Genomic DNA, 23,985 nt, shown 5'->3' with positions numbered 1-23,985 from the left:
TTTTACGGGGGAGCCCTTTCCCCAGGGGCCGGGCTGCGGGCTCCGAGCACGGGGGACCCGCGGTGCCCCACAGCGGCTGCGGTGGGGCGGGCAGGGCTCTGGCCGGCCGGGGCCGCCTCAGAAAGGGGCGCGGTGGGGCCGGGCCGGGGCGGCGGAAGGGAAGGAAGGGAAGGGAAGGAGGAGAAGGGAAGAAGGGGAGAAGGGCAGGGCAGGACCGGCAGCGCGGACAAGATGGCGCCGGCGGTGCGGGGGCTGAAGAGCCTGGTGTGGCAGAGTGAGTGCGCGGCTCGCTGCCGCCGTGAGGGAGCCGCGGGGGCTGCCGTCCGAGGGGACTGCGCTGCCACGGCTTTGGGATTACGGCTCTGCCTCCTTCCGAGGCTGGGTGGGACACGGGTCGGGGTAGCCCTGCCTGCTCCCGGGGAGGGGAAGGGGAGTCAGCGCCTCAGGGGTCCCGCTGGGGGGCTCCCGGTCCCTCGGAGCTGCCGGGGGAGCCGAGCCCGTCAGCGAGCGGCAGCGTGCGCCTGGCAGGGTTCGGAAGTAAAACTAAATACAAATAATAATAATAATAAACAACACTGGAGGTATTTTTATTAGTGAGCTGCAGGGTTTTATGGCCGTGCTCGGGAGCAGGTTCTGCCGGTGTCGCTCCCAAAACGCCGAGCGGTGGCGGCCGGGTGTTTGGCTGGAGGAGGCGGGCTGGCAGTGCCTCAGGGAGCCTCCAACCAGCCTCGGGAGGGGCGGGCAGCGGCCCCACGCCAGGCTGAGGTGGTTTGGGGCTGCTCGGGCAGCCCGGTGAGCGGCCGACCCTGGCTGACAGGGAAGGGCCTGTGGCCGCCCTGCCTTCTGCTGCCACCTGCGAGCTCCGGGGGCTGGCTGCTGGCAGGGAATGAAGGAAGAGAAAAAGGGGGGAAAGAGGAAAGGGGCACGTTTTTGGAGCACTCAGTGTGTAAATTACCGACATAAATATCCTAGCTGCTGTAAATAGAGGCATTTATTTAGCGTTTGAGCTTCAGAAATCCCCTCTTTTGCTGCTTTCATTCTCCTGGGTTGCTCCAAGTTATTTGTGCCTTTGACTGTGACATTTTCTTGAGATTTTCTTCTGGGGGATGCTGAGGTGTTTAGAGAAGAGCTGGGCCTCATGACGAGGGAACCTGATCAAAGTGCTGGTGTGTTATCAGGGCACACACGAACTTGGGAAAGTGGCATTGCTGGTGTGGACGAGACTGAAGGAGGAAAAAGATTAGCACTGCTTCATGGCTTAATAATAGAACATTTAGTAAAAGTCAAGTTTCCTTTGAAAATAATTGTTAGATAGCTAGTTACTGTTGTCTTCTCAAGACCACAACAATTCTGAAATTGGTGAACAAGTTTCAGGTGTTTTTAGTGAATTGGCATTTTGTTTATGGGTAATTCAAGGCCAGAAGTGGCAGCTTTGTAATATTTCCGCGAAATGTTTTTAACGCTGGTTTGTCTGGAAATAATCCATCAGTAATGCTGACATTTCATGTGGCACATTGTTAACAATGCATATCTTATTCCTGTTCCGTGAATAGGAAAAAAAATAATGAGTGTTTTATCTATGCTGCGGCATGGTGCTATTAAGAGTCTTTGTTCCTTGGGAACGCATATTTCTGTAAGGTGCACTTTGAGGTGAAATCTAAGCAGAAGCATGTGGAAAAAGTTACCAAAGTTTACAGAGAAAAAAGAGGGAGGGAGATAAAAAGAAAGCTACTTATATTTGGAAGACATTAGTTTTTTTTGAATGAAGTTAGAAAACTAACCAGATACACACACACACACAGATGCAGTATCTGTAAATAAGGTTATTTTCCCTAAGCAATTCTGTCATTAAAAACTTGTAACAGTTTTAAAATGTGTTCTAGATTTGTATAGTAACATTTTAACCTAGCCATGAATATTTTTATGATTCAGCATTTTTTTTTTTTCAGCTTTGCTTTCTCTGGCACTTGCTTCTGGTGAAAGCCGCAGTTGTAGTACTTTAAGGAAGTACAGCATGAATGGGTCATTGGCTTTGCCAAGGCGTGGGTTGCTATTTTTGTTTGTGTTTGGCTTTATTTGCCATATGGCAGTTTAGCAGTCAGATGATCTGTCCGGGTTGTGTCTAGTCTTTTACTTCTTGATCCTCTTAGTTTAAGGCATTTTTCTTTTACTTAATTGAATGTTTTTGGAGAAGCCAGAAGTGGAAGAGGTAGCTAAGTGTGAAACTTTTACAGGAACTAAGGAAATGACACCATAGATGAGAATGGAGCACTACTTATGCATGGCCTTATGTAGTTTTTGTTGCCTTCAGAATACTTACTGGAGGCAAATGAGATGACTTTGAGATCCTGTAAATCAGTATAGTTTCTTTGGTGTTCCAGTTATTTGAGTAAAGTAGTTGCAGGTTGGGGATAAAATAAATAGCAGTTGGAAAATATGCCGCATTTGGGAAACTGGTAGCTTGGAATAATGTATTTATCTTTCACAGTGGGAGAAAGCTGACTTTTTTTGATTTTTTGATAAGTTTGAGTAAGTTTGAGACAACTGGATTATGCATTTCTGTGTTTTGGATTATTTTATAGGCAAGCAAGTGAAAATGTAGGAAACAGTATACTTGAGATTTTGGATGGGACTCTGAGTCCAAGTATTAAAAAGATCTCTGTAATGCTAAAGACTAAGTCTGGTAAGAGTGTTTTCAGAAAATACTAAGGCTAATAAACTTTCATGAATCTAAAGGTTTTTTTATTATAACTTGTGTAGAAACACAGAAGAAAATGCAACAAATGTACAAAGTGTAAAAGGGACAGGAAAAAATGTTCCTGTATTACACAATGGCCTCGGGTATTAGTTTTGGGTATCTTGGGTGTAGATAGTATCATGCCAAAGGACCTTGAATGTAAATGAAGATCTCAATATTTACAAAAACTTAAGAAGTAGATGGACTTTGCTGTATGTGCAGCTACTATTCTGGAGCTCTTTGTGATTGTCTCACTTGGCAGGAATCACAAAATGTGTGTCGATTTTGTTAGTCTGTATTTTAGAACTCTGTTAGCCTTTTATATTTGGACTTGGGAAAAAGGCCTAACTGATGACAGCCATAGTTCACAGCTTCATCTGAAATTCTGTTCTTTGGGAAGGCTTCTTTATGGTTGTGTTTATAAAAGTATTGGCTCATCAGTTCTCCAAATTTTCTGACTTGTAATTTGTAAATACTACTGCCATGGTCAGATTTGCACTAGAGTGAGGACCGTGCTCTGGAAAGCTGCAGCTCGTAGTTCTGGTGATCTGTAATGGCTGTGGGACATAACTCTTAGTGCTGAATCCTATACATGATTTATAATTGACATTTCTCCCAAAGTTGTAATAGCAGGAAAAGTTAATGGATACCTGTTTTAAGGTAACTTTTATTTCCTGATTAAACTGGTATTTTTTTTTTTTCTGGAATTCTAGAGAAAGCAAGGACATGTGAAGTGTACACATATTGGAAAACAGGTTTAACTGTGTTGGTGTAACTATCATTTCTTGAAGAGTAACTTTGATTTTTGCATGTGTGCAATCTGTTTTATTGAACTAAACCGTTCCACTAAATAAAGAAAAAAAGACAAAATGAAATATTTACAGGCCTATGACCGTTTAGATTGATTTTATGGAGATTCTCTACATTAGCAAAAATTAGTATTTTTTAGAACAATTTGATTCTTCTAATTGGTAACATCTCTTCCTTCTTACAGAGCTGAAATCAGCAATATTTGATGACTGCAGGAAAGAGGATGAATGGAAGGTATAGTTTTGTATAAATACCATTTAATGGCTATTTTTTCTTAATGTTGTTTGCTTTCCAAATAGTGGAATTTTAGTTCTGTTAAGTTGGGTCTGTGTAACACACGAAGAAAAACGTAAGGGTTAGCAAAGGAAGAACAAATGGCAGTTGTCTCAATTCTTTTTTTTGCTAAATTTAGAAATTCTTCCTGTTTATCTTCACTTTTCTTCTGAATGACTTGCACTTTATTCAGTTCTCCAGAACTCCACGTTTCTGCCTTAACTGCAGTGGTGGCCAGGAGAAAATAATATTGCTGTATGGTATGTGTGGAGCAGGATTCAACAGTATGAGACAGACTTTGCTCCAGACTCCAGCTCCACCAATGTTTGCTGTTTTCAGTGATAACATCAACAGTAATAAAAATAATAGGAAAGTGCAGCTGAAATGGCTCTGAGAAAATCATCTATTTAAGTGTTCCATTGTTTTTTTTTTTTTTTGATCTGTAATTTCTATATATCTTCCAGAACAAGTATGACCTATTTCTTACTCCCTCTTGTCCCGTAGTCTGCTGACTGTTGCCTTGTTTTTCTGAATTACTTTTCAGCTGATGCCCTCAAGCAGCCCACAGATTCCTGGGGTTCTGTAGATTGCCTTTGAAAGGCACTTGACCATATTAATCATCTAATTATTATTTGTCATTCTTGAAAATTTTGTTTAAAGGAGAGCTCCTGATTTTATGTTCTGTTTTTTTCAGTACATGATATATTCTTACGTCTATGTTTCCTTTTTTTCTAGCTAGTATTTTTTGTTGTTGTAGTTTAAGCCAATTGTTACTGATCCCTTTATTTTGGGAAGAAATGCAAACAGACTGTTCTTTTTTTTTTTTTTTTTTGCAGCTGACTTTGTGTCTGAAATCCATTGTCATATTTTTTCCTCTCGGGACTAAAATTATGCCAATTAGTTTGACTTCATTTTGACTGATTTTTTTTTTTTATAATGAAATATTTCAAATTCACATCTGTCTTCTGAGCTGTGGAGAAGTGAAGACAAGAGAAAGTACTTAAGCAGTGATACAATATACCAGCGAGGTCTTGCATTTTATTGTAAATGGCTCAAGACTGATGTAAGCACAGGAAGATATACAGAGATGGTCAGGAAGGGTGAGAGAGCTTGATCACTGGAAGAGTGTGAAAGGAAGGAGACTTGGTTAGTTAAGAGAAATTATTATCTCATAAAATATATTGGAACTGGACGGGTGGGATGGGAGGAGAGAACAGCTGCTTAAGCTGTCAAACTGTTTTTAGACTAAGAACAGATACACCTAAGGCCGTAGTGTAAGTTAGGCAGAACTCAAGACTTGTGTCCAAGTGAAAGTTTTGAGACGAGGGGACAAGGTACCAAGGTACTTAAGATGCAGTTTGTCTTCTGAAATGCTATACGTAGCATCCTTCTGATGTTACTGGAGATGAATTTCTTCCTCTTCCTACAGCTGCTATATACAGGTAATGAAAGATACAGAGTAAAGAAGTGGATTTCAGTGTCAAATTTTCACAGCAAGTTATTCAGGAAATAATACGGTTTTATTATAGCTGATTAATTTATCTAATCGATGTTTTATGTATTTAGATAATTCTTTTAGATGACTATACTACTAAATTACTGTCACTCTGCTGTAAGATGACTGATCTGCTGGCAGAGGGTATCACAGGTAAGCACAGCTCTTCTCAATATACACGTTATTATGTCTTTTTTTAAAAAAAGGAAGCAAAGGATAAAGTTGATGGTACCCTCACATAAAACTTTATTTTTTCTTGTCTTCAACAGCCAAATTACCATGGTGTATTAGACTAGAAAACTGGCTTTTATAATAACCAACCAATTGCAATTTCATTATTTGAATAGAAAATTAAACATTTCTGTGCTCGGAAGCTATTTTTTTCCTGTCTTACTGCAAAAGATTGCTTTAAGGGTGTTGGTGGTTGTTTTTTGTTGTTTTTGTTTTGTTTTCCTGATGTCCTGGATGTGGTAAATGAATTATCCATGACACTGAATTTTTTGAGGATGTTACCTGTGAGCTGAAGTGAATACAGGAGCATAGTAAAGAATTATGTTTTTACTAAAGTTCAATTAAAAGAATAGGCAAACTGCTCTCTATAACTTTCTTAATGTGTTCTGCAAGTGACTAATACCCACTGCTTTGAATGCATGTATGCTCATGAGCAGCAGAATTGGGGTATGGGTATAGAAGGGTATGGAAAAGTAAGTGCTGAAGACAAAATGAAAACAACAGGCAACAACAGAAAACTGATGAGGGGTGGTTGCAAGCAAATGAATGGGATACAAAAATTTAAGTTTGAGTTGTGTTGTGTGGAAATATTCTGGCCTATTTTCAAAACAAGATAACTTTTACTGGGAAAACAACAACAACAAAAAAAAAAAACAGGAAAAAATGCTTGAAACTAGGTGATATCAATGATCACTGTTCATGCTACGTATAGTTTTCTTCTAGGTAAAGTAATCAGGTTGTCACTTTTCTCAGTAGCTTGTAAGTAGTTTCTAGTGGATATGTTTTTCTCACATATTCTGGAGTGTCTTTGATGTTCCTTGATGCTTGGTGTTAGCTGCTGTTAGAAGTGAATAAGAGACAGATTGTGATAGATCTGGTAAACAGATCTGGTATGCCTGATTATATTAGGCTTTGTTTTTCTGCACATTTTATGAAAGCGTTTTTCCTCTAGTGAACAGTTTAAAAAAATAAAAACTAACAGATGTTTTTCCTACCATAAGCCACTTGTCAATTTTTTATTGGCCATTCTGTAATGCTTATTAGTATATCATTGTGCCGAACTTACTTTTGAAATTGAAACAGATAAACTAAATTACTGATTTTTTTTTATTTCATTGCCTCTAGTTCTAGATTTTTAGAAATACTTCTGTAAGAGGGTGAGGCGACATTGAGAATTAGCTTTTTTCACATAAGTAGCAAGATTGCTTAAAGAAGAGATTACATGATTAGGCTTTCAATTTATAACCTGAAGCTATGAAAATTTGCTCAGTGTTATCTTTTACAACGCGTTTACATGTTCTGAATATTCTGTATAACATGATTCTTTAGGAAGAATGATAGCAGAGCTGTACGCACTGATTTTTTCCTATGTACTTTGATCATGATTAGTACCACTTATCCATCCTTTGTGAGAAAAAAACAGTAAGTATGCATTCTATTCATCAATACGAGGTCTTTCCCTTTCAGTGAACACAGTGTTGAAAAGAACCTGTCTTTCCACATCTGACATTATTTATCCTGCTCTTTTCTCCCCCTCAAAATTACTGAGCATCATGAATCATTCTGCATTCTTGATCTAATGTATTGTACCACTGTGTACAGTAATGACCTTAATAAACAGAGAAAAGCAAGAGATGAATGAAGCTGCTGATTTGTTGAAAACATCTAATTTGTGCCTGCTATTATATTGAAACAGAATAAGTACACAGGAAAAGGGTGAACAAAAGACAATAGAGGATTAGAGTCCAAAATGTTGCCCTCCATGTTTTCATTCTCCCTCTACTTCAGTGTACTGGAAAAAGAATAATCTTGCAGTCCTCTTGTAAGATATTTCATACTGGGCCTCATAGCTTGAGCATCTTTGTATTGCCCTAAGTTTCTGTGTGAGGGCAAACATTGTATAGAATATCCAGGAAAATCTGGATGTAAAACTTAAGTAGACACAAGGGTGCAGGCTGCAAAAGTCTTCTGGTAATTTGTTCTATTTAATGTAATAAATAAGTTAAAAAAAAAAAAAAAAAAAAAAAAAAAAATGCTTGGCAGTAATTTTGAGGACAACTTCATTAGTCTTAATTTTATTGTCTATACTAAAATATTTGTCTATTATGAAAGCATAAAGCTCTTAATTTCAAGTATTATTTTTTTTTACTTTGTAGTGGTGGAGAACGTGTATAAAAACCGGGAGCCTGTTCCACACATGAAAGCAATATATTTCATAACTCCAACCAAAAAGGTGCGTATTTTTTTTTTTTTTACAGAAAAAAGTACTGCAAAATCTTTCAGACTGAAAAAGCGATCTTTTTTTGAGTATTGATGTACTGATTATGACTATGCATTGTTGTTTTTTTATATTTGTGTGATGCTGCTCTGTGTCATGCTTAACTTGCCCTAGTGAAAAGGCAGTGCATTGTCACCACTGATTGAGTTGCAGGTGTGTAGCTTTTGATCAAGGGAGACAATGTTTCGTTGTGTAGATTTTGGTAACCTCACTGACAGACACAATGCAGCAAATAATGCAATACACTAAAGAATGGAATTCAAAGTGATGGCTCTAGTAAGAGGTTACAGCTACTTCCTAAAACTTCATAAGAGAACAAATCTCAGCAGTGTGACAGGTAGAAAATGAGTATCCTGCTTGGGTTCCCAAAGTAATCTTGGCAGAGGGGTATGGAAAGTCAGTCAGGAGTGACTTTCTGTAACTGCTTATTAATGTTGCTTTTGAATAATAATAATAAAAAAAATCTAAAGTATTTTGTGCTGATTTGCAGCATTCTTTAGTTAGACTGGGTAACTAAAAGGGTAGGGGGAGAAGCTTTGGTACTTGAGGAAGGGCAAAATACTACAGTGATATTTTTCTTCCCCCACAAGTCTGTAGATGGACTTATTGATGACTTCATCAGCAGATCATCAAGCAGATACAAGGCAGCATATGTGTATTTCACTGACTGTAAGTAAGCTTTTATGTTGTAGTCTGACTTTGTTGTAGTAAATAAGCCTCTTGTCTGTCTTTTCTGTAGGTTAATGCATTAATATTTGGGTCCTGTTTCTCTAGAGAGGTTTTGAGACTCCAGTCATCAACTGTCCTTTGGCTGCCAGAACTTGCTCGTGTGGCAATGCTCAGTCATTCCACAAATCAAGTAAAACTATGTACCTCATATAAATAAAACTATTTAAAAATATAAATGCACGACGATTTGCTTTGCTGCAAGAATGATGTTTTATATTTTTTTTTATTGTAGATAGTTCCTTCTCATGTAGGAGAGAAGGCTCACTGCTACTTGTGAGCCAGCATTTTTTTGTGCGCAACTGAAAAGCGAATATGGTGCCTATGTAGCCCTTGCATGGGTGATGCAAGGCATCTGCCTTGGTACCTACCAAGTGATTAATGTGATTGTGTGTTCTTCCACTGTCACTCTCTGTGACTAAAATGGCACAGAGGGAGGGGAGAAAGTAAAGAAACAAAATGTGCTGCTGAATTGTGGCAGTTTCTATAGGTGTTGTGGATGATGTATGTGTGTCTGCTACTTTGGAGTTGCTTTGCCACCTCAATCTAGCTCATAGGGAAAAAAAAAGCTCCTGAACCAAAATTCAAATGTAGTTCTTTGGTTGGGTTTTTGTTACTACAAATCTCAACTATGTTTTGGTGTTTGAATCATACCCTTTCACTCTATATCGTGTGTAGCAATTTAGAGTGAAATGAAAGAATTTCTGTGGTGTTTCTTTAAGGTGTTTGTCAGATTTCCATCATTAAAGTTGCAGTTGGAAACTATTCAAGCTTATCCGGTGAAGTTCCCTTTCTATTGAGTATTTCTGGGAAGACTGTTCTTTGTGCCTGACAAGCCACTCCTGTGGGTCTGCTTCTGTCTGGCTGTCAGTGACAGGAACTTAGTAAAGGCTAGTAATTCTTTGTCTCTGTTTTACACTCAAATCACTTTCAGATTTACAAAACCATTTATTTCATGAATTAGTCTTGTTTCCAGCAGTTAAGTTTTTAGGTGTTTCAGGTTGGTATTGTTAGTTGCTTTTTCAAGGAACTGTGTTTTCTCAGAGAAGTTATCAAATTCATAGCAACATCTCCCAGCTTGTTTCATTTGCTGCTAATGCAGCAGTTTTTGGTACTCCTGAAAAAATACTCCTGTGTATTCTCATGTTGCAAGCTTTCACCATGAGTATTTGCCAAAATTTCTCTGAGAGAGAGAAATACTTTCTATGGTCACTTTAAAGTCTATGTAGAATTTGTCATCAAAGTGGTGGTGGTTTTTAGTTCAGTTTCTAGACTGTGATCCAATGTAGCCTGTGAATTGGCGGAACATGTGAAATCTGTAATTGAATGCTATATTTCTGTTTTTATACTTGATATCTACACAGTACTTCTTCCTTTAACTTTTTTTTTTTTTTTGTAGCATGGGAAATGTTTTCTCTCTCCTATATAGAAAAAAAAAGAAAACAGTAGAAATTTTTGCTTTATTATAGTTGATATCCTTCACTGCTGTACACTACTAAAAATTATTATACAAACTCACCTGCTAAAACCTAGTAAAAATGATCAGCAATGCATCTTTAAAAAGAGATCTATACAAGATACTGATTGTGTATTTTCTTTCACTTCAGGAAGTTTTGGCAACTTTGTTACGTTACTGATAACTGGCTCTTAATTAGTATTGCTTTGAAAGGAGAATAATTGAATGGTGTGGTAAACTGATCCATTTCATGAAAGCCGTGGGATCAGAACTCAACCTACAGGGAAGTCATACTAAAAGCACATAAATAATTGCAAATGCTCATTTTTGGAAAACAAAAAAAAAAAAAGTAATGTTAGAGGTTTTTAAGGTTGTAAGTTTATAAATGACATAAGTAATTGCTGGAATATGCCCAAAAGATTTTTAGTGTAGTATCTTCTTTCCATAGTTTGTCCTGATAACCTCTTCAATAAAATTAAGTCTTCCTGCTCCAAATCAATAAGGAGATGCAAGGAGATCAACATTTCCTTCTTCCCATATGAGTCTCAGGTAAGTTTCATTCTTTATCTCAACAGCACTTTAAATCTATATGACTGTTGTTGATGTACTAGAAAATGATCACATAAAGTACCTCTTCTATTCTTTTATTGGCAAACTGTGAGACTGGTTACCACTTTGATGTATTTCCAGGGCATTCCTGTATTTTTCTGTTGAAAACAAATGCTCCCGTGCTGGAAGAGCATTTACTGGTTGTGTCTGATCTCTTAGCAAGACTCAGTCAGTTGTGGTAGAGAGCTGTAGTAGAAAGGAAATAGAAGGAATCTGTTCCTTAAGAGAAGGTAGGTATTCCTGTTTGTCTTGAAGCAGTAAGTTTCGGTATTTTGACAGACTTAGGTAGGTTGACATGTAGGAGTAGGAATAGGTAAAATTCCAGAGCTAATTGCTCAGTGGAAACTAGAATAGCAGATAGGGCCGCATTTTTTTTTTATTATTATTATTTAGTTTGAGAAGCCATCACTGTGGATTTGGTTGCTTTGCTATTATTATTTATTACATAATTATTACATAAGTTTTTAGTGAATCCTGCAGTTTAACAGATGCTTTGGAAATGTATGATTTATGCCATTTTCTTTTCTTGGTTGTACTTTACCTAGGTATTTACTCTCAATGTCCCAGATGCATTCTACCGCTGTTATAGTCCAACTCTGGAAAAGACAAAGGATAAAGATGCTGTAATGGAAACAATGGCTGAACAAATTGTTACTCTGTGTGCCACACTAGAAGAGAATCCAGGAGTACGATGTAAAAGGTGGGGCAAAAATAGTGGTTTGTATAGCTGCTTTCACTTTTGGGACTTGCCACATTGTTTATAATAGCTTGAAGCTGTAGAATTGTTTCTTTTATTGTGAATTAATTGATTTATAATCCACAACTCTAATTACAGAAAGGTAGGAATTCATAAAGTGTATGTGAAACAGTGGATTCTTCCTTTGTGTGTATTCACATACCAGTGCTTACCTTATTAAATTCTGTTGTGAATTGCTTGTATTTCATGTTTGGGCTATAGGGTGATGCTAACATGCTGCCATCCATTACACAGTATGCCTACTGAGTCCTCTAACAGAAATGCTGCTGTTGGGAGCTTTGTAGCTCCAGTTAAGATCAGGGAATTAATAAATTGCTGAGGCAGATGAGATCAGGAGAGACGATAATGCTTTTTCTGAATTTCTTCATAGTACAGAAATTGAGAATACTTTTGTTGAGCTTTGATAGAGTACAGGGTAGTAGCTTTGAAATCAGAGTAAGCATCTGAAATTACACCCAAAAATGGCATTCTAATATTTTTAATGAGAGTAATGAAACAATAATTGCTCGACTGTGGGTGTGTTTCCTTGTTTTTCTTCTGTTCTGTTTTCCTTTTCCAAAAGGATATGAAACTTTTTTGAGATTTGACCACAGATTTATTCTGTGACCTTAAATTTTTGGGAAAAGTCATGATTTGAAATATATACATATGTGTCATGTGTTGCAGTAAGGCATATCCAAGGTGTATCGGACCTACCCTAGTTTGAACTGCATGTGTTGTATTTGCTTGTTGATTTGATAGTCATCTGTGATAAGCTTCATGCACCAAAAATTTTAGGATTTCTGCGTAGAGACTATTCATCAGGGACTTAGTCTTGTGCTTTCCTGAATTGCCACTTCCACTTCTAAAATTAGACTCAAGTTTCTTTTAGTGGAAAAATGTAACTCTTATCTCTCTTTGCTAGTTATAAAAGATTTTTGTGGTATATTGGAAGCAAAGAAATAAGTGATTAAAAAAAAAAAAAATCTTAGATATCTTTTCCAGGTGTTAATTTAAATGTGTAGCTGCCAGAAAGTTTAGCAGTCAGACTTTTCTCCTCATGATGTTCTGAAGAGTGTCTTAATGTCTACTATGAGCAGTGCCCTGCCTAGGCCACAGTACCATCTGGCTTTGCAGATGACTTGTTCCTTTGCATGTCTACACTTATCTGAAAAGCCTGGGGGCTGTGGGCATTGCTAGAGGTAATAATGTGCACTTCCTAAATTGGGTTTTGCCTTAAAACATTAGTCAAGCTGGCTGTAACATTCCTGTAAGAAAAATAATTTGGAAAGTAGGCAAAGGTAATGGTGGGCTATTAAAACAGTAGCTTCAGGCTCTTGACCGGGTGGTGGTTTGGGACAAAAGTGTGTGTGTCCCTGAGAATTTTTGGTACTAGGTAATAGGACAGTTTATGTCCATCTTCTGACTAACACTGCTCCTACTGTCTGAAGTACCTGAAACATGAAAAGAGTGGAATTATAATATCGGAATGAAAACATAATGGGAATACTTAGAATGGTGTACTGAAACTGCATGTAAAACCAGGGAATTGGTCTAAGGAGATCCTTGTTTTAAAGGTAGCATTTTAATTTTTCGATTAAAAATTGTGTTCATTTCCTTTTTTCCCAGCACGCCATCAGATAATGCTAGCAAACTTGCACACCTTGTTGAAAAACATCTTGAAGACTACTACAAAACTGATGAGAAAAGCCAAATAAAGGTAGAAAATGAACTAAAACATTTGCTTTTTTTGCTACATCATGGGCAGCAGCCTAAACACAAAAGTATGGGGTAAAGGATTTGACTTAGTGATGTTCCACTCTGCTACAGAAATAAATGTATCTGATGCTACTGCACTAAAGCCCAAAATAGAACTTTGAGCTGAATGTTTGGAGGCCTTAGGGCAGATCTTTTTTTGATGTATTGCAGCACAGTGTAGATAATCTACTCTGAAATAAAAGCAATTTACAGATTTATGAATAGATAATGAGAGGCCTTAAAAGCTTTTGTTTTTTAAGCATTTTTATTTTCTTTTGATTAGGTTAGGTGAATGTAATGCAGTTGTCCTAAGAGCATTGCGTTAGGATTACTATTTAAAAGCATTGTGTTCTGATTATCATTTAAATATTTGTTTCTGTTTTTGTTGATAACCATTTGGACCCCATTTTTTTCAGTTATGGAGAATTCCTCAAGGAATAGGATAGGTTTTATTCCAAGAACGTGTACAGCAATGTAATTTACTGTAAATAGATTTAAGATGCGTTGGGTTTGTACTGTGCATCTTATCTTTACATTTATTTGATGGATTTCTAGGCTAAAACCCACTCACAATTAATAATAATTGATCGTGGCTTTGACCCAGTATCAACTGTACTTCATGAACTCACGTTCCAGGCAATGGCATATGATCTGCTACCAATTGAAAATGATACTTACAAGCAAGTACTTTTTCTTTTTAATCTAAACACTTTATTCTTGATAATATATACAGAATTGTTGAGCTGAATTGCACTATAGGTGTTTTTAAGGTGCTTTTAATATGTAAGAGTTGCTTTAGTTATTAGTCTTTCCTCTTGAATTTGCACATTTTTTTTAATTAACTTCCTCATTTAGTTGAGATTAGGTGGGGACTAATTAATGTTTTTGCTAAATTTGACACCTTATTCTTACTTGCCTGCTTAAGTAATCTCTATTTCTAATGTTTTCAACCTTTGTGCTAGACTTGTATCAAGGCATTGGTAGGGCACATTCAGATTCCTGGCTTCTGGTAAGATAAACAAGACCACTAATAGGATAATAATTCTGGAGAAAAAGCTTTTTTTTTTCCATAAGACTTTTAGAGTTCATCATTTAGTTTGTGTGGTTGCTGTAAACTTACGTGTTTCTACCCCAAATAGACATTTAGGTAAGCTGTGCTCAGTTTGTATGTGTTGTTTTATCACTAATTGTAATAACGACTTTGTTTGAGTATGGTACTTTGCTGTTGGATTGTTCTGACACCAAAGATTTTGGTAAGACTTTTCTTTTTGATGACTGCTTCTTGGAACAATGAGGCAATTTGACCTGATTTGCTATAGTCAAACAGGAATGCTCATTGGAAATACTGAGTATTTTCATATAACGTAGAATTTTGCAAATCTGAAATTTGTTGGGTATGGGAACATAGCAGAGTATGTTTTCTAAGTAGAGTCATGATCCAGCTTTCACAATTAATCTTGTTTTTTTTTCTATTTTTCTACATTCTGGCTTCACACCCTATCTGTGAGTTTCTGTAACTGGAAGTGTTATATAGTAAGATTATTTTGTTATGTAGATTGATTTGTGTTAGTAGAAAAGTAATAGTTGAAAGTAATAGTCTGTAATGCTGTGAAGCATGTTACTTGTGTATGTGAAATAATTTGTCATGCCTTGTCTATTCTATGTGTGAATGGGATTTAATTTGGGGACTAAGAATCTTGATTTTTCCCTCAGAGTTATAGAATATTTTAAAGTAGGTACAAAAATTTGTGCTTTGCAATATCAATGTATATTATTTCACACACAATTTAAATCTGAAGGGAAATTTATTTTAGAAGCTAAAAAGAAGTTGAGGTGCATATAAACATATGGTTGAAACTGGAGTTACTGCTGGTTTAAAAGAATATCTAGAAGGAATTGCCCCTAAGAATCATTCGAAAATTCATCTCCTTGTGTATTCTAAGATGCAATCTTAGAATATAGCTTACATAAATTGCGTTCTCTGTAAGACCATAGCTGGACTTGCAAATGAAAACCTGTGTACATTGCTTCTACTACCATGTATGTTGGTTAAATGATAAGAATTAATAATCTAGCTAGTTATTAGAAAGAAAAAACAAAGCAAAACAACCTGTCATTCAAATCTTCTTTTTGAAGGTACAAAACAGATGCATCAGCTGGGAAGGAAAAGGAAGCAATTCTGGAGGAAGATGATGAGCTCTGGGTGAAGATTCGGCACAAGCATATTGCAGATGTGATAGAGTATGTGAATCAATTAACAAATTGTTAAATACAAGTTATAAATGTTTCTTTGAGGGGTATATGTCTCACAAACAGCCAAGGAAGTAGGTGTATAGGGAATAATGAAAATAGCTTATCATATGCACGTTAAGCTGTTGAATAGTTGTTGCCAGGAAGAAAACATACTTTGAGAATCATAACATGTATGTATAAAGGTATGCAATTTTGTGAATAGTCATTACAGTTCTTGAGGAAAAATAATTTCCTAGGAAATATCTTCAAATCTTTTAAATTCATATGGATTTTTCAAGTACCAAGAAGTTATTGCCTCAAATGACATGATAAATATCATAAAATAAATTGTTTAACTTCAGTTTCCTCTGCTGAAAAACACGCTGTAGAAAACACCTATTACTCTGTAGAAAACCTGTATTTGAAGCTTTTACTTTCATTCAGAACTTACTTCTGCTTAGTTCTCTTCAAGATTTTAAGAACTGTGATGCTGTTGCATTCATTATTTATTTCATTATTTTTATGCAGGGAAATACCAAAACTGCTGAAAGAAGTTTCATCAAAAAAGAAAGCAACAGAAGGAAAAGTAAGTTGTTTAGTGCTGTTTTTCCTGGTAATGGAATTTTCAGATGGTCAGATCTGTGTAATTCATGGATCTACTAGAGAAACCTAAATATACACGTGCAAACCTATACCAATTGCAATGTTTGGAAAATGCAGAGCTACATCAGGAAGGGAAATACCAGTGTCTAATACTGGGGGGAAAAAATAAATTTCTATTGTTTCTTCACAGTTATCATTATCCAGTTTGTCCCAATTGATGAAAAAGATGCCACACTATCGTAAAGAGATTAGTAGGGTAAGTGGTATTTCGTAAGTACGGCTCAATGCTAAATAATTTGTGCTATAATTGTGTTGTTGATGTTTAGATTTATTCGCTTGTTATTGCGTTGAACGTGCTGTATAACTTTTCTACAATTTATGTTCAACTACTGTAAATTTTTGAGAAGAAAACTTGTTTCCAGGTGTTTCATTTAAATACATAAAAATACTTAACTGTAAACTGTATGTACTTTAAGGGCTGAAGATGTAAGAGTAATGTTCTAGAAAGTATTTGGGGGGATCAATCTTTAAGTGAAGGGTAAAATGTGGAAAATGCATGATGATTCTGAATATTGATGAAAGACTGAGTTTTGTAACCAATAAAAATGATTGCTCTGTTTAAAATAAAATAAAAAAACAAGCTATGAAAATTGATTTTTTTTTTCTTCCAGCAAGTTGTCCACCTTAGCTTAGCAGAAGATTGCATGAGCAAGTTCAAGCCTAATATAGAAAGGCTTTGTAAAACTGAACAGGTATGTTTAAAACAAACAAACAAAAAAAAACAACAACCCCACAAAACTACTGCAAATGCAACTTTTTTGCTGGCAGGAATAGGTGCTTAGTTTTAACTGACAAACCTAGTCTCTCCCTTGCATTTTTTTCCTTCTTTGCAGTCACTTTTTGAGGTAGTAGTATTGGAACTAAGTGAGATATACAAGACTCTTACTCTGCCAATTTAAGAGTTCTTATTAGAGTTCTGTTTTTTCTTTGAATTTGGCTGATCTGTATAAAGATGATCTTTGAATTTTCTTAATTCAAATCTATGAAGTTGCCTTACTATTTCTGCTGAAGGAAGCCCTTTCTAAATGTCTGGAAAAAGCACCTGCTTGGGTGAGACACTGCAGTTGTACTACTAATCTCAAGTTCAACATTCATATTATTATGAATTCTAGGGAACTTCACAGGATATAGTAATACTTCTGAATTAATATTTAATAACAGTTTTGAGGTATAGAATATCTTTATTTTGGGCGGGGAGAGGGATACAACTGTTTTTATTGTAGCCTGGATTGAGGCTAGAAGTTTAAATCTGACAGAACTGTTGTCCAAAAATAACAATACAACAAAGACTGTAGCTGCTTGTATTTGAGCTGTTGGTTTATTCCTCTTATAAGACAATCAAAGACATCTGTATGAGAATTTGAATCTGTTTACCTAAACTGTATTGCAGCTTTTTCAAAGTCCATTGCAAACTGTATTCAAACAATATTAAATGTCTAAAAGCATTATATAGTATTACCACATCACTATTGAAATAGTTATGTCTAAAACTTTTCGTACGGAGTTTAAATTTATGCAGCGTTTTTTCTTGAAGCCTGTATTTTCATAAAAATATATTTCAGAACAAACAAAACACTTTCTTAAATGGGTAATTGCTGAAATGATTTACTTCGTTTTTAATTTAGGACTTGGCTCTTGGAACTGATGCAGAAGGTCAAAAAGTGAAAGACTCGATGAGAGTCCTCCTGCCAGTTCTGCTCAACAAAAATCATGACAACTATGACAAAATTAGAGCTATTCTCCTGTATATCTTCAGCACAAATGGTATGTTAAACTGCCCTGTTTTTTTGTCTCAGTGCTATGGACTTCAACTCAAATTTTGTGAAAGAGTCCAATATTTTAACTAACTCAAGCATATGTGTTAGTTGATGGTCAAATTTAAGAGAAGCAGCCTGTCCTCTGTAACTTGTCTTCCCTCAGATTTGGTAGTAAAGATAGTATTGATACAGAAACAAGAGGTTCAGTAGAAGTGCGGATCCATACCCTCTTTTAGCATCATTCCTGTGCTTGAATGTTTGTAAGAATTTTTCTCCTTTTCACACAATGTTGAAGTTGTTAAGGGAACCTGAAAACGAAGTCAGTGGGAGAAAATCTGTACTAAAAAAAGGAGGAAACTATCAGAACGTGGGTCTAAGGAATCTGTAACAATATTGAGTTCTGTTCTCAAAAATGGACTGTTAATCCTATATTTTAGCATAAAAATTTGCTTATGTTAAACACACAGTAGTGTATTGGCCAACCAAATAAAAAAAAATAAATCCTGGACTAAAGAATAACAGCCCAGAATATGTGAGACAAAATTGGTCTCATTGCATTGACGAAGTCACATGGTAACCAAGTCGTATGTTTTTCTTATATCAAAGGAACTACCCAGGAGAACTTGGACAAGCTGATCCAGAATGTACAAATAGAAAGTGATAGTGATATGATAAGAAACTGGAAATACCTTGATGTTCCTATTATCTCTTCAGTAAGATTTTTTTTTTTTTAAATTTCCTACCATCCAAGCACTTGTCTACAGCTCTTTCAGCAACTCTTAGCAATATTGACCAGGTTCTGTTTTGGAAGCAGGCAATTACTAGGCGTTCCTATTGTCATGACGTGTCTAGGAGAAATCCTTTAAACAATTAACTTGAATACTTCTCAAAGAGATGTCTATAATGTTCCCTTGTAACATCATCAGATGGTGACTCTAGCTGGTTGGTTTTGGGAAGCACTAACTTACTCAGTTCCTTGCCTCTGAAAGGTGTTTTCTTAGTGTATCCTGAAATCTACAGGTAATCATACCTGTGGAGTGATTATCAATCATACTATGCTATCACTGTAATTGATTATAATTTCTTTAAAATTTCTTACTGATTTTTTTCTCCCACCTGCTGTGAACTGGGAATAAATTTTCAAAACAAAACAAAAGTACTGTATAATATATCTGTGGTTTTGAAAATCTTTTCAGTCTGCTGTTCAGCAACAGAAACAAACTAGAAGGGACCGTTCTTTAGAAGAAACTTTTCAGCTCTCTAGGTGGACGCCTGTTATCAAAGATGTTATGGAGGTAATTTCGAACAAGTAATTATTTCATGGTGCAGTGCAGGAATATATATCCAAGTGTGCAATTGTATTCCATCTTATGAAATTTTATAGTATTTTAACTTACTACTATTAATACTTCTGTTGGTAAAACAATCAATTCTATTCTGTTTATAATATAGGCAATTAGAGTGCTGTTTATTGTTAATGCTACTTACTGGAGGTTGACTTAAGAGTAAAGCAAACCAAAGTGAACATTTGTATGTTTGTTTTGAGCTGCCTGCCCTGTCACTGGTAATATTTAGTGTAATCTAAAGATCTGGATATTACCTCCTTTGTCATTTTTGTTTTCTTCTAGTAGGTCTTCAAGCTGTAATGCAAATCTAAGTTGCAGATTGGTAGAAGCCAGAAAATTTTACTTGGCAGAAGTTGCTGCTCTATTCTTAAATCTCCTCCTAAGCATCGGTCTGTTGGTGATGTCAGACAATAGTGGGCTTACTGGGTCTTTGGTCTGACTCAGTGCACACATTTTCAGAGTTTTGCTGACTTTGTTAATTCACTAACTGGATGTGCCTTCAGGAGACCATGACTTTTCTCATATAGTCCCCTAGAGAAATGAGTTAAGTTAGAGTAGTTGCAGATGAAAAACTGCTAGTGATATCTGAGCAGTTAAATCACTATCCTTTTGAGAAAGAAAGCATGTGTACTTCCATTCCTTATGATGTATGAAAGTCTTATAATTACTTCTAGTATTATGTGGTCTAGCATTTTGGTATGCAAGAACACTGTTTTGGCAATGCTGGTTGCCATTGGTTGTTCTAAGAAATCATATGTGCTGTCATTAAATGTCAGGTAGACATCCTTACTGGAAGTTGAAGCTTGTTGGGCTTTGGTTCTCCATGGTTCTTTAAAATGGGTTTTTGTTTTGCCCTTCAGGATGCTATAGAAAACAAACTAGATTCAAAAGACTGGCCCTATTGTTCCCAGTGTCCACCTACCTGGAATGGTTCAGGAGCAGTAAGGTAAAGTGGTTAATATCTTGAGATGCGATGTTCCTGTTTCTCAGTACTTCTGTCACGTGTGTTGTTAAGCATTATACAAGTGCACTTTCTAAGTGGTGAAATGATTTATAAATGGTTATGTAATGTTGAGGTGTAAAACCATAATTTTTAACTCAACTAAACCACCCTGAACTGGATTGTTAGTTTAGTAACTCTTCCTAGTCCTGCATGGCTGCTCGTGTAGAATATCTCCTTTTTGCTTCTAATTTAGAAATAGCATTTCCATATTCCTAGAATGAGAAGCTTAAACAACTGAGCTTTTTACTGTGAAGTAGTTTTAAGAATGTGTTGTCAGTATACTGGTAATTTGAATCTGCAATTAGTATATATGTTAGAAAAAGTATGTTTTATTTTTTATCTTTCCTAGCTATGTGAATCTTACTTGATAACAGCTAAATATATCTATTTTTAGTTATATTCTATTTGTGTATGGGCACTGAAGTACTTGAGATTTTAGCTTTTTCAAATGAACTCTTCTGAAAGCTTCTGCTGTAATTGGTAGCATGCAGAACAAAGCTTCCTGACAGAGAAGCTGCGTACAACAAGATTTTTGCTTTGTATTTATTTTCCCTTTGGATATCTGAGTAGTTTGTGTAATGTACTAACTTGTTTTCTTAGAAACTCTTCTAGTTACTGGATTTTTTTTTGCTGTTTGAACTGCATGACAGAAACCATTACTGCTCATTAAGTGTGTCATTTTTACCAAAAATTAATCCGTAAAACTATATAAATGTCATCTTATGAAATATTTTGCAGTGCTCGCCAGAAAACTAAAGCTAGTTATCAAGATGAGCGAAAGAGCAGTGCAAGACTGATTATATTTGTGATTGGAGGAATTACATATTCTGAGATGCGCAGTGCTTACGAAGTTTCTCAAGCCCACAAGTCATGTGAAGTTATCATTGGTAAGTCTGTCCTGGGACCAGGGTGATATGTAGAGATTTACTTTAAACAAGAGTATGTAGTCTAAAGATGTGTTTCTGTAAAAATGTAAGCATCTTTTTCTTTTTCAACGTTGGTTCAGTAAACTAATACTACAGTCAATGTATCTTTTAAAACCAGATGTTCAAACTGAGAAGTTACTTCTGTAGTTTTCAACATAGAAGGATCATCATGAATTAAATCAGAAAAATGTATTATTAAAGTAGTCTGATGTATAACAAAAAATATTAAATAGATCTATATTTCCTTGCATTACACTGTCTCCTCACAAACTCGTGCATCTGCCTGTGCTTTACCTACAATTATTGTACCTACAATTACCTACAGCTACAATTATTATTCTGGTTAATTTTGTAAGTAGTAGGAAAGCTGGTAGAATAGTGCAAAAGTAATCCCTTCTTGTGGGAGGGAGGAGAAATAATTATTTCTTAATTTTTTAAAAAAGTTTTTTTCAAGTGTAGCTAAGTCTGTTTTACAACATCTTGTAGTTCTTGTCATGTTTTTGTTTTTCTTTCAGAAAAAATAAACAAAACACACCATGCTCAATAGCTTTTTCCGCGAAAATTAGTGATCTCCCTAATCTTTTTAGGATTCTGCGGTGTAAATGCATGAATCACTAGCAGGAGTAATAATCCCTCAGTTAATACCTAGAGGCAGAAAATGCTTTTTCTATCATCTGCTGTGTTCCAGATAATCATTTATTGCTATTTAAATTTAATTGCTAAAACCCTTGGGTACATGATATATCAAAACAAAAATCCCAGATTTAGAACCTTACCAGAGACCTGTATTGATGTGCAGTGGCAACTGCTGTCTGGGTGCGGAGTCATCTAAAGCATCCTAAATTGCCTGAGATGCCTGTGTTTTGGCAACTAAACTTTAAATCCTTTTTGACACTCAAGAATAATCCTATCTACTGTCACTTAAATAAATAAGACTCTTCCCTAAAGCAGTAACAACTTGATTCTGAGAATGAGAATCTGCCATTAGTATTTTTTTTCTTTTGGTTGCTGGTCTTGTTAGTAGTGATTGAGGTAGGTTTAACACCAGTGTTGAGTTGCAATTGGAAGACAAGGACAAGAGGAATGTAGTTTGACAAGGCTGTTTCTTCATCTAAGACTTGTTTACAAAATTGCATCTAGCATAGGTCACTTCCATTGTAATTTCTGGCACTAACTTCAGCATCATCTTCCTTTTTTTATTTGGAAGTGATTCTTGTAGCTTTGCATGTAATCCTGCTTTCTGAGGGAAGGTGATAACATTCCATACAAGATGAAAACATTACTCAATTTTGAATTGAGAATTCAAGGAATACTAACCTGTACAGATTGACACTGCTAAAACTCAAGGTTTGAGACTGCCCTGATCTTAAATGGTTAAGATTTTCCTTTATAACTGCAGGGTGACCCTTCAAGGCAGAAGTTATATCACACTCCATGAGAATCAGAGAAGTAATAGTAGTGTGCTCTTGAGGAAAAGCATGTTTTTTCTTGGCCGCTCCAAATTTGAAATTGTTGTGAAAATTTTTAGGAAATGTTGGCTGGTAAAAGATAACTTTTTCTCTAACCATTATTTGTATGGAGAACTGTTTGTGGTAATCCTTAATGCAGATGACTTCCTGATTTTTAGGATAAAGCCTGTCATTAACTCACCCTTTCACAGAATGGGCAGATTTATTGCAGCTTGGGACAATTATGGAGTGAAAAGTTCAAGGCTGTGTTTCAAACCAGATGGAGCAGGAACTTGAAACTGGTGTCCAAAGTAAGAGTACTAGGGATGTGGTCTTTGCCCTCCCATCCTCGCTTCTCCACTCTCTCCTGGTCCCCAAATCCTTGTAGCCTTTGTTTAACTGGGGCAAGGGGCAGAGCAAGAAAGACAACCGTTTTTTTTTTCCTGGTTGTCCACTGTGTGTGGAAGGTGGACACCTCCCTTTTAGGCCTTCCTAATCGTGACAGTTGGGCTTTATGTAACACACAACTTTACGTAACACACGAAAACATTTGGAACTGTTTTTCTGTGTGTGTGTGTGTGTGTGTATACTTCTAATGACTGCAAAGTGTAACAATTAACTTAATCAGTCTAAAAATTTGTTTGCTTTGTCAGGTTCTACACACATTTTGACACCTAGAAGACTACTGGATGAAGTAAAGAGCCTCACTAAACCCAAGGATACGGTCTGCGTTAAGGATGAATAGAAAGGGTGATGCGTTAGGAAAAGACAAATAGTATGTACACGTTCTCATGCAACTGACTTTTGCAAATACTGTACTGGAATACTACAGGGACTAATGGAATGTCATTTAAAATCTGAAGTTGCTGCTTTTTGGGGGAAGTAGAAGGCAGAGAAAAGGGAAAAAGAATAACATGTTTCCTAGGTTGTATTTAATATAGGCGGTGGTACACTGTAAGTGCCTTTTCAAACGAGCATGTTCTTCCCTAACAAGTTATGATAAAAGTTATCATGATTATATATATGTATACTCCAATTGTTTTTGAAAACTGTGAAACCTTTCTATAATAGTTTATTTCTAAAAATCACTGAATTAAAGACTCTAGGGTCTGAGGGAGAGGCTTCAAAAGAAAGCTGTAAATACTAGTTTGTTAAAAAAAAATAATGTATATTTCAAAAAAGTGCAATGTCTCTAATTTCTCTGTAAAATAACTTTAAATGCATGTCATTATGAAAAAATATTTTTTCTGGGTGGTTGTGGGTAATGTAGAAATCCAGTCATAGACATATTGAGCACTTAATTTCAATAAATAACATTAAAGAAATGCTGTCAATTGTGGACTGAAGTACACTGTAAGCATATACTTATCTCTAAAAATTTCCAAAAATAGTTTTTTTTTTTTTTTTTTTTTTTTTTACAGACTTGCTTGTGATTGTGTCTGTGTAGTGCGCCTGTTTTATAAATGGAATTGCCTATAATAGTATTCTGCTAGCTCCCATG

General features: G+C 36.1%; 1 protein-coding gene across 2 annotated transcripts; it reads left to right on the top strand.

Annotated features, from left to right (window-relative positions):
* Window positions 1-127: 127 nt before the first annotated feature.
* STXBP3 (syntaxin binding protein 3) lies at window positions 128-23,809 on the top strand. Of its 2 annotated transcripts, none has more exons than XM_068690280.1 (19): window positions 128-274; window positions 3,732-3,781; window positions 5,387-5,468; window positions 7,703-7,779; window positions 8,415-8,493; window positions 10,455-10,555; window positions 11,161-11,315; window positions 12,981-13,071; window positions 13,665-13,789; window positions 15,246-15,350; window positions 15,870-15,927; window positions 16,135-16,200; window positions 16,616-16,696; window positions 17,630-17,768; window positions 18,368-18,474; window positions 18,958-19,056; window positions 19,968-20,053; window positions 20,849-20,997; window positions 23,138-23,809. In XM_068690280.1, the coding sequence occupies exons 1-19, from the start codon at window positions 232-234 to the stop codon at window positions 23,227-23,229; spliced, it is 1,785 nt and encodes a 594-aa protein (XP_068546381.1). In that variant the 5' UTR covers window positions 128-231; the 3' UTR covers window positions 23,230-23,809. The 2 variants fall into 2 exon arrangements, with proteins under 2 accessions (XP_068546381.1, XP_068546382.1); XM_068690281.1 differs by lacking the exon at window positions 128-274 and adding an exon at window positions 1,006-2,683.
* The last annotated feature ends 176 nt before the right edge of the window (window positions 23,810-23,985 follow it).

Source organism: Anas acuta, chromosome 8 (assembly GCF_963932015.1).
Source record: "Anas acuta chromosome 8, bAnaAcu1.1, whole genome shotgun sequence".
NCBI lineage: Eukaryota > Metazoa > Chordata > Aves > Anseriformes > Anatidae > Anas > Anas acuta.
The sequence above is the reverse complement of the archived record's forward strand: the minus strand, read 5'-3'. Positions and strand labels throughout refer to the sequence as shown.